Genomic DNA, 10,471 nt, shown 5'->3' on the forward strand with positions numbered 1-10,471 from the left:
GATGGTGCCCGGCTATCAAAAGATTGACATTATTGATGGTCACAGTCTGGGATTTTGACTGGCATCTTGTGGGCAGATACTAGAGATGCTGTTAAATATTCTACAATACAGCAAAGGCTAATCTGGCTCAACATGTCAGTATTATTGAGGCTGAGCAATCCTCAGCTTTTTATACAAAAACCAGTTCAAGGAAAAGAAAACAATTTTACAGTTTTCATTTGTTGTCTCCCTTCAATATGGAAATCCCTCTCTTATGAGGAAAAGGAATGAATAAAGTTGCCTGGATGAAACCACTAAGGAAAATACCACCGCTTTTACTATTATTAATCATTTTATTGGGGGGCTCTAACAGATGTTTTAACAATCCGCCATTCAATTGTATTAAGTGCACTTGTTCATATGTTGCCATCAACATTTCCAAAGCATTTTCTTTCTACTTGATCCCTTGGTATCAGCTCCTCTCTTTTCCCCTCCCTCTCCCACCTTCCCACCCTTGTGAATCCTTGATCAATTATATATTATTATTGTTATTTCATATCTTACACTGTCCACTGTCTCCCTTTACCCACATTTCTGTATTCATCCCTCTTGGGTTGGGGGAGGCTATATATCCAACCTTGTGATGGGTTCCTCCTTTCTCCCCCTCCCCCCTCTCCCCATCCCTCTACCCTCATGATAGCACTACTCCCACTACTGTTGGGGGTGGTGGTGGTGGTGGGGGTTATCTGTCCTGAAATCCAAATGTCCAGAGATCTTATCTGTAAAGTGTACTCCAGACTGGCTGGATTTTTAAGGTAGAATTGGGTCATGGTAGAGTATGTGTGGTAGGGGGGTGGGGGTGTAGGGAAACATTCAGGAACTAGAGGAATGATGTGTGTTTTGTTGATGCTATAATGCACCCTGGTTGAATCGTCCCTTTCTTGTAACCCTTCTATTGGGGAATGTCCAATTTTCTACAGATGGACTTTGGGTCTCCACTCCAACCCCCCTCTTTCACATTGATATAATTGTTTGTTTTGGATCTTTTGATACCTGATACCCGATGCTGTCGACACCTCATGATCACACAGGCTGGTGTAGCAAAGCTTTTTAACCACTAAAATATTTCTATCTGGGCATGTGACGCTCAACAAGATAGAGGCAACGTTTTCCTTTCACCAGAAAGTTATACTGGGGGCCAGGAGTGAAGTCCTGACTAGTCCCAGGCCTCCTGGTACACTTCCCAGTCCTCCTCCCATTTTGCACTCACCTGCCCTTCCCAAACCAGTTTCCCACGCAGGTTACCACGGAGGGCCAGCCTGTTGTCTGGACAAGTCCATTAAAGATCTGCAGGGAGAAAGAAGGTGGGGTTGGGTGCAGGCTTGGGCCACGCCAACTTTCTGCTTTGTCCCCCCTCAGGACTATGGAAGGTAACTCTCAGTATTGAGGGGCCCGCCACACCACAAATGATATATGCCACTCTAACCTCATGCATGTGTACACACAAACCCTAATATTATAAGCTGATTTCTCCTCTTCCTCAAGATCTTTCAGCATAGAGAGCAAGCCTCTCATGCAGCAAAAGAGACCTTAGGCTGGTGCCCAGTGAGGACGTGGTAAGTGAGGAAATGTATGAATGGGAAGGAGATTGGGGAGGAGAACCCTGGGTAGTGAATGGGAACCAGAGGCTCAAGTCCCAAATCTGCTATGACCTCAGAATGGGGTAGGTCTAACAGTCGGAGTCCTTTCCTGTGACTGCAACCAAGGCCGGAGTGTGAGACCCATACCTGTATGAGCACAAAATACCAGAGCGCGTGGATGTTCCAGAAATATCCCATGCCAAAGAGGGAGGTGAAAAGGCCACTGAGCAGCATTCCGGCAGACAGGTAATAACGAATGGGGAGTCGCTCCCCGAAAATCCCACTGGAGAGAGATGGATTTGCAGTTAATCTTTGCTATTTCTACTCCTTCCCTCTTCTCCCATCTTTGTTCTTTCCCCGCCACCCACAGCACGGAAACCGTTCTGGCCTGTGTGAGTTTTATATGCTCAGTCTTCCACTCACCCGATGTCTCTGCTTCACTTGACACTGTTGACCTCCTTGAAATTCTCCCTCCTCAGTGATGTTACCCTTAGTTCCTACTCACAGCGACACTACAGATAGAGTAGGGTGCCCATGGCCGTAATCTTTATGGAAGCAGGTGGTCACATTTTTCTCAAGTGCAATAGCTAGTGCATTAGAGCCAGGGGCCTTCTGATTAACAGCCGAGTGCTTAAACACTGCACCACCAGACACTCTTTTCTTTGGCTTTATAGTTGTTCACTTCCTCCTCCTTTACTATCCATTTCATTGCATGTTCCTTCTGGGCAGTCTAGTCAATCCCCTTGAGAGTTTTAACTACCACTTATACATTAAATTCAGAAGGAAGGCCTAGTGTGTTCTACTTTGGAAAAAATAACCATTAAAAGCTTTAGGATCACAGTCTATTCTGACACATACCGGTCAACGGGCCTTGTTTGGCTTTGTCTCCAGTATATTAAATATCCCACAGCTTTACCTCCTCAGTCTTCATCTTTCCCCAGAGCTGCAGAAGCATAGCCCAATGCCTTCTGAAATGTTTACCGAGATTCTCCAAATGCTTCACAAAGCTCTCTATATTCATCAGCCCCGTCTTAACGGCCCTTTAGTCCTCCCTCTACCCAGGACCTCTTTCTTTCTTTAAGTCATTGGCATTACTCTCCACTGACTACTCAAGCTAGATGAGAGAGCTCCCTCTTTCTCCTTCCTCTCCATCTCACCGCTCACATTCAACCTCTAAGGCTCGTCCCTTCTACTTCCTAAATATGTATTTCTCCAGTGTGGTGGTTCTCTTCCATCTCTATTATTATATTAGTGTTCTAATTAAGTTCTCTTCAAAACTCACTTGGGCTATTGCCAAAACAGATCAAATCTACCTTGGGTCTGACCCTCAGAATGACCTATCTTAACTAGGAACGTGAACAGGACACTTTACATCAAACCCTTCGATCACTCCCCCATACCCACAAATGAGGCCCGAAGCGAACAAACTTGTCCTTCAGCTCCATCCTCTGCTGCGAGCGCTCTCAGACGTTGCCCTCTCATTAACCTGTCCTGCCTATAGATCACACTGCTTCTTCACATTTGCATCCTTCTGCTCCAACCACTTCTTTTTGTTTGCTGCCCCAGCTGGTGTGGCCAAACCTAATTCCTCTTCATGATGAAAAGAGTCCCTTTCTCCCCACTATTACCTCATTAGCCTCTTCCCTCTAGTCCTAGCCTGGACTGAATGACTGCCTTGGAGCTCTCAAAGCAACCTCGGTCGCATCGCCACCATTCTGCTTTGTAGTCAGCTGCTTATTAACCATCCCTCATTTCCATTAGGTCAGGAGCCCTTGGAGGCTATCCAAAATTCACACTGTTGACACAAATGTGGGCACAGGACAGGATCACTCAAGGGATCCCTCCCAGCACAAGCTATATTCCATCCACACTCACCCACACAGCTGTCTGGGGGGATAAATGTAAAAGGAGCAGCCAGGGAAGAGAGCTACTGAATGTGGGCGTGTGCCACTTCAGTAGAATGGTGGCTGCGGCTCAGCAACCATGGCATGGGCTCATGGTACCCACACAAGCCTCAGAATTGATGTCACCTATGGGAGCGCTCAGCTCTTTCACTTCAAACTCCAAGCCCCTGGCTGCTCAGGCCAGCTAAGGAGGGCCAGTAGCTCTGACCCTCTGACCCTGCATGATCCCAGGCTTGGCCTCTCTCATTACCTGATAAACATGCCGATGGCGTAGGCCACAAGAAAGGCATTGTCCACAGCCCCCAATAACTCCTTGTAGTTGTCCTTATCTGAAAACAGAGGGAGAGACAGAACGCTGGGTGCTTGGCTGCTTGCAAGAAGCCTGAAAAATTGAGATGGGAAACAGGAAAGGCCAGCTTGCTCTGTCCTTACCAAATGGGGCCCAGTTGCACCATGTGGTGTCATTGAAGGTATAGGTGTCATTGATGGGCTTGATCAGGTCAGAACAATTCTGGTGCAGACGACTCTGGAGAGACAATGGGATGCACAGGCAAGAGTCATTTGATCATATCCAAACCTGTCAGCCAGAGAGGAGCCAGCAAACTCGGATCAATCATACCAAGGCCACTGCCATCCCCCGCCCTGAACGCCACCCCCAGAAGATTCCATGCTCCTTCCTGTGAACACCTCCCCCTTGCAGAAATTGATCACAGGGGAAATTAACCATATCTGATCCCACAGTGAAAGGCTGCAGGAGTCCATGAGGAGAACCCATAGAGCCCAGGACCCTCCTTCTCCTACTGTGCACCCACTGATACTGCTGTCTCTTTCCTAGGAAAACTGTCCAGGAAAACCCACTGCTATCCGGTCAATTCTGACTCCTAGCGATCCCAGAAGGCAGGGTTTCGAATGCTATCAATTTTTATGGAAGCAGACTGCCTCTTCTTTTTTCCATGGAGTGGCCGGGGGGTTCAAAATGCCAATCTTTCCATTAGCAGCTCAATGCTTAACCCGATGTGCTCCACAGACTCCTTTCTTGGGAAAAGAACTACTCACTCACAGTGGGGTCTGCCAGGGTGGAAGGGGCAGTCCAGCAACCATGATAAGCAGATAACTGTTCTGTACCACTCATCTAAAGGTGTTTCTGTTGGGCCCAGAAGTTTCAGCCTCGGTACTTGTCACTAACGCAGCCTCACCTTGACAATGCTGATGGGCTTCCTGGACATGTGGTAACAGGTATAAATGAGGAAGGTAAGCAGCAGGATGAACCCTCGGAACCTGCAGGAAAAGTAGACCTTTGGGTACACAAGAGAGAAGGCCCCGTATCTCACTGGTGTTTGTGCCGGCAGCCCCAAGGTCTTAACACGGCCAACTCTTAGTTTCAGGTTCTCCTCCACATGCAAGTTCTTGGAGGCAGAGGCCAGAGGGGGAAGAGAAACATAAGCCCAGCAGCCAAGATGCTCAGGAGGCTCTATCTCCCTGGTCCTGACCCGAGACCCCAGCATGAGTCCTGCATGAGAGGATCTCATCCCGCTCCTGCTACCTTCCATCACCTTTATGAATGTAGAGGTGCCTGCGCATAAGACAGAAGACAAGAAAATGATCATGACGGGAGCAAAGTGTTAGAATCATTTTTTTTAAATACCAGAAAGAGTGAGTGAATTTGAGCCGGAGAATGAAGTGCCTGGTGGGGGCGGGGGCAGGGGCACTGGGGGAGTTTTCTCTTTAGGATGAGATCCATACTCCTCCTAAGCTCCGAACACGGAGAACTAGCACCTGTTTGTTGCCCACTGAGATCTGAGGCCAGACGATGGAAATGAGTCAGCAGCACAAGAAATACAGATCAGACCCAAGTCCTCTTGTTATTTCCAGTCAATTCCCTTCCGCTGGACAAAGATCAGTCTTTCCATGATACGTGGCTCACATACCGCATGTGCCTTTCCCACCCGCCGCTGCCTCATTCTCACAGGAAGCGTGTAACTCAGCACCACTCAAGGTTTCTGCTGGAGCCCAAGCCTCTCCCTTCTCCTGAGTCACCCTCGGCTTCCCCCAGACGATCAGCTGCAAGTCAGCAGGCAAGAGTCACACGGAAAACAAACACCAGCGCGCACCCCCAGTGCAGGGGAAAGGTTAGGAATTAGGAGGGTCCCGAGACTCAGTTTACGGCATTCCTAGGCTCCCTGAACCTAAGGGCGGGGCCAGGCCATTCTTGCTCTTCTCTTTTAGGGATCTCCTGCCACCTGTGAAATCAAGGGACATTTCAGCAAAGCCTGAACTTCGGTGGAATTTAGGTCCCTTCTCACTTCACTGCTGGACAAAGGGGCTGCTTTGTGCCTGAGTTTTCTGTCTCCCTTCTCTCTGTGGCCTCCCCGTTTGTTTTCTTATGAAAATGATGTCACACACAGCACCCTCTTGGTTACCTTGCTTAAAACCGACCAGTGTTTGGAAATGTTGATGGCAGCATATGCACAAGTGTGCTTAATACAATTGAATGATGGACTGTCATAAGATTTGTAAGAGCTCCCCAATAAAATGATTAAAAACAAAATAAAATAAAACAAAAAACAACTCTATCAGTGGCTCTCCGTTTCATTAAAACGAAGTTCCCACTCTTTAGTCTGGAATTTATCCTTGGTTATGACCTTGCCTCTAGCTACCAGATCCAAAGGGTGCAGTGTTGCTCAGAGGTCTCCCGGGGATTGGAGTTTGACAGGGAAGAACGGGCTGCTCCATGTGCCTGCCACAGTGGCCAGCATGAGTAAGCTTGGGGATAACAATGTTTTCTGGGCTCCACCGCCTGACACAGAGCTGCATATACTTATTTCAAGGACTTTAAAAATAGGGGGTAGGATTCTTTGAGAGAATTTGCAGAGAGTACCCAGCAGGCTTACTATAGAAAGCACTCCAGGGGAGAAAGCTACAGCCCCAAAGATTCTATCTAGCAACAGAGTGTCCTGCCCAGGAAACTGCCAGGTTCAGTCGAAAAGGCTAGTGCCTGTTTGGAAAAGAGGTCTCTCTTGCTAATTTACTTTGTGAACTAAACCGATTTCCTCATCAGTCACAACCCAACTACCCCACAAAACAGATGAATCTGATAGCTGCCTCCCCAGAGTCCCTGGATGTGCATCCCTTACGACCCTAGGACTCAGCTGAGCCTACATTGGCCAATCGTTGATCTGGGGCTCTTGTCTGCCTGTGGGGCCACTGAATATGGAGGCAAATGAGATTCTGTCTGGGCCTGAAAGACCCAGGGTGGCATAGTCCCATGACGACTCCTGCTTATGACTGTTCTGTCCTATCAGTCCAGCAGTGTACCCCTTGTTGCGATTCATCCCTGATGGTGACCAGAAAGCCAGGATGCCATTTAACAGGCATCCTGAGTGCATTCAGGAGTTGGCCAGAGCTAACAACAGGCTGGGAGGTATGACCTGGTTGGCACCAGCCCATCTCCTGCACCATCTCTCCACACCACCACACAGCAATCCTCCCAGGACGGAGTTCCATCTAGCCTCACCTGACGTCACAGGTGTCCTCTCACTGTGTTCCATGTCCCTGTAATCTGGGTAGTCCATGTCCCAACCCTGGGTAGGGAGAGTTGTGCTCACTTGTGACATTGATTGCTTTTGGCAGAAGCAGGACTTGCCTACCACTCCCTCACACTTATCCCCCACACAGTCTGCCAGGAACTAAACAGAAAACAGTGTATAGGGGGGTCTTTTCATTCCCGGAGCTCAAGGATCAAGGGACAGTGAGATGGGTGGAAGGGATGTGGTAACGCCATAAGAGAGGAAAGCCCCGTGTCACATGGAAGCACAAAGCGAGGACCCTGAGTCCAGGTGGGATGGGACCGGTATCTGGAAAGGATTCCTCAAGGTGAGGCTTCTTTGAGTCTTCAAAACAAACAGGCCTGGTCCAGGCAGACCACGGCCGGGGCAGGAGGATGTGCCAGGGGGCTGGAACAGAAAGTGCAAAAGCACAGAGGCACAAAATCACACCATCTGCTTGTGGAGCCCTAGCCCAGGACATGTGGAGGGTGAGTGTAGCCTGGAAAAGTGACTAGGAATTGGCAGGGGGCATGGAGTTTGACGCTCTCTTGAAGTTGATAGGAAGACATGGAAGGAACCTGAGATTCCCTAGGTTAATAAGCTCTGACACCATCCAAGTAAAGACCCAGAACTTCTCCTCCTTGAATTTTGGGAAGTCACAGGCAGATGTCCTCATTGAGGGTCAGAGCAGCTCCCTGAACCTTGTTCACCCTTCAGCCTCTGCTGGGGCCGCGATGGCAATTTTACAGGCGGATATTTCAGGGAGGAGGTGTCTATAAAAGAGTAGGGACTTAAGCGTCGAGGAAAACTGAGTTTGGTGTCTTAAATCTGCTTGCTTATCTGAAAAGCAGAATTCTTCACCTTTCTCATGGGGCTGTGAACAGATTACTGAGATGATATTATCATACATCTCCTTGAATGTATGGCATCCCAGAAGCTCAATTGCCACTGAGTTGATTCAAATCCATAACGACCTTATATAGGGTCCCAAGACTTGGTGAATCTCTGTGGGAACAGACACACTCATCTTCCTCCTGCAGAGCGGCTAGTGAGTGGGGTTAGCAGTTCAACACTGCCCTGACTATGCCACCAGGACTCCCTTCTTGACACCCAGTGGGCACTTAAAAACAACAGTCAGTGTCATTTGGGGTTTTCAGATGAGGTTGAAGAGCTGGGGGACAGGGTAGGGCTGGCAACTAAGCCCACTCACTGTGGAGGTAGTGGGGTAGGGTGGGTGTGCTCTGTACCCTGGGTCCTCTGGAGGGCAGGGTTTTATAGGCCAGCACCACCTTCTCCCTACTTTGGGCTAACCAAGGCTAGTAGAGCCCTCTCCTTACTGAGTCTAGGATCCAACTGCCCTGCTAAGGCTTTCCCACAGGCTCTCTCCAAATATGACAAGGAGGGGTCTGCAGATCCACATTGACATCCTGACCAGAAAGATTTCTGACTTGAGAGGTTACAGTCTTACCTCATTTAAGGGCCTGACCTGGCCTCCCTCACAGCTCTGAATTACACATGTGGAAATTTGACCCCCAAAATGACAGGACCGCAAGAGTTATGATTTCTGGAGCACAGGGGTCCTCGACTTGCTGTGCACTGGCTAGGTACTATGAGACCTGTCAAACCAAAGCTTGGAGGGCTGGGGTGATGAGCCCAAAGTCATATAACTGACTTAGCGGAGTATACTTGAACCCAGGCTCTGACTTAGTCTGCTGCTTGTTCCACTGCATTTTGACAGCTATTCTGAGATGGCCCATTCAAAAGAGGATGGGGCCCACAGGCAGGGGAGTGGCTGGGCTAAACTAACAGCTCATTCTCCAGCATCACACAGAACCACAGGTTTCACTTCTCATCACTGTTCTCCCCCCCTTAACCACAGAGGCCTCAGCAGGGTGGCTGTGAAAGCATGACGGCAGCCCAGGTCCTGGGCCAGACTGGGCAAGCAAGTCAGGGCCAAGGACTAGAGTTACTGGGAAAAGGTCTAGATTTTTCCAGGTGAGGCCAACTGCCTTGTAACCCTCTAAGCTTTCATTAGCAGGAGGCGGTAATTCTTAGAGTCCTACCTTCCAGTTCCCACCAACCAGGTCAAACAGAGTGGTAGACTAGCTATCTCTTAACTAGTAGTTGATTGTCTAAGGTATGCAGTGTTAATTTTATTGACTTTGTTAAGACTTTTCACAAGAATAGAGGAAAGAACTGGGAGGTAAATGGGCATTTATAGAGGTTTAAATACAGGCATGTATATATGTAAATATATTTATATATAATGATAGGGAAATAGGCCTATATGCATATATTTATATGTTAAGTATTAAAGTAGCAGGCAGACATTGGGCCTCTACTCAAGTATTCCTTCAATGCAAGAAAACTTTGTCCTAATAGCCTGGAATTCCATGATGCTCACCTTCCTGACATGATCGCTGAAAACAAAATGGGTGCATAAGCAAATGTGGTAAAGAAAGCTGATGGTGTCCAACTATCAAAAGATATAGTGTCTGGGGTCTTCAAGGCTTGAAGATAAACATGTGGCCATCTAGCTGAGAAGAAATCAAGTCCACATGGAAGAAGCACACCAGCCTGTGAGATTATGAGATGTCGATGGAATCGAGTATCAGACATCAAAGACCCAAAGACCCAGAACAAAAAAATCAGATCAATGTGAATGAAGGGGGGAGTGCTGAGTGGAGACCCAAAGCCCATATGTAGACAAGAGAACATCCCCTTCCAGAAGGGTCACAAGGAAAAGACCAGCCAGTCAGGATTCAGTTCAGCACCATTGAAACATACAACTTTCCTCTAGCTCTTTAATGCTTCTTCCCCCCAACTATCATGACCACAATTCTATCTTACAAATCCGTCTAGACCAGATCATGTACATGGGTACAAATAAGAGCTGGAAACACAGGGAATCCAGAACAGATAAACCCCTCAGAGTAGCCATACCAGGAGAGTAAGGGGAAGGTGGAAGGAGAGAGAGGAAACCAACTGATCATAATGATCTACATATAACCCCCTCCCAGGGGGATGAATAACAGAAAAATGGGTGAAAGGAGACATTGGTCAGTGTAAGGCATGAAAAAAAAAATAATTTATAAATTATGAAGGGTTCATGAGGGAGTGGAGGCAGGGGGAAAAAAGAAAAGCCGATACTCAGAGCTCAAGTAGAAAGAATGGCAACAAATGTAAAAATGTACTTGACACAATGGATGGATTGTGATAAAAGCTGTATGAGCCCCCAATAAAATGATTTAAAAAATAAAACAACCTACTTGGATCACACAAAAAAAGGACTTTTCACCAGGAAAGCATCTAGGGTAGAAGCAAGGAACAGTGTCTCCTGAGACATTAACATAAAAAACAAGCCAATGAAAGAAAATCGCAAAGGACCCATTTTCACCACTGT

The 10,471-nt window shown here is 47.8% G+C and overlaps 1 protein-coding gene across 3 annotated transcripts in view; it reads right to left on the minus strand.

Annotated features, from left to right (window-relative positions):
- Nucleotides 1–10,471, minus strand: part of SLC37A2 (solute carrier family 37 member 2) — a 31,109-nt gene that overhangs the window by 11,360 nt on the left and 9,278 nt on the right. For all 3 annotated transcript variants that reach the window (XR_006679420.1, XM_045283657.1, XM_004714183.2), the window contains exons 2-6: nucleotides 4,720–4,801; nucleotides 3,956–4,049; nucleotides 3,774–3,852; nucleotides 1,767–1,902; nucleotides 1,250–1,326 (exon numbers count right to left, since the gene is read on the minus strand). Coding sequence is in view for 2 of the 3 variants with exons in the window: in XM_004714183.2 (XP_004714240.1) it covers nucleotides 1,250–1,326; nucleotides 1,767–1,902; nucleotides 3,774–3,852; nucleotides 3,956–4,049; nucleotides 4,720–4,801 (468 nt within the window). In the remaining variant the exon portion in view is untranslated. The remainder of the gene's footprint in view (nucleotides 1–1,249; nucleotides 1,327–1,766; nucleotides 1,903–3,773; nucleotides 3,853–3,955; nucleotides 4,050–4,719; nucleotides 4,802–10,471) is intronic.

This window comes from Echinops telfairi, unplaced genomic scaffold, assembly GCF_000313985.2.
Source record: "Echinops telfairi isolate 266 unplaced genomic scaffold, ASM31398v2 ScPeMD7_7465;HRSCAF=8503, whole genome shotgun sequence".
Classification (NCBI taxonomy): domain Eukaryota; kingdom Metazoa; phylum Chordata; class Mammalia; order Afrosoricida; family Tenrecidae; genus Echinops; species Echinops telfairi.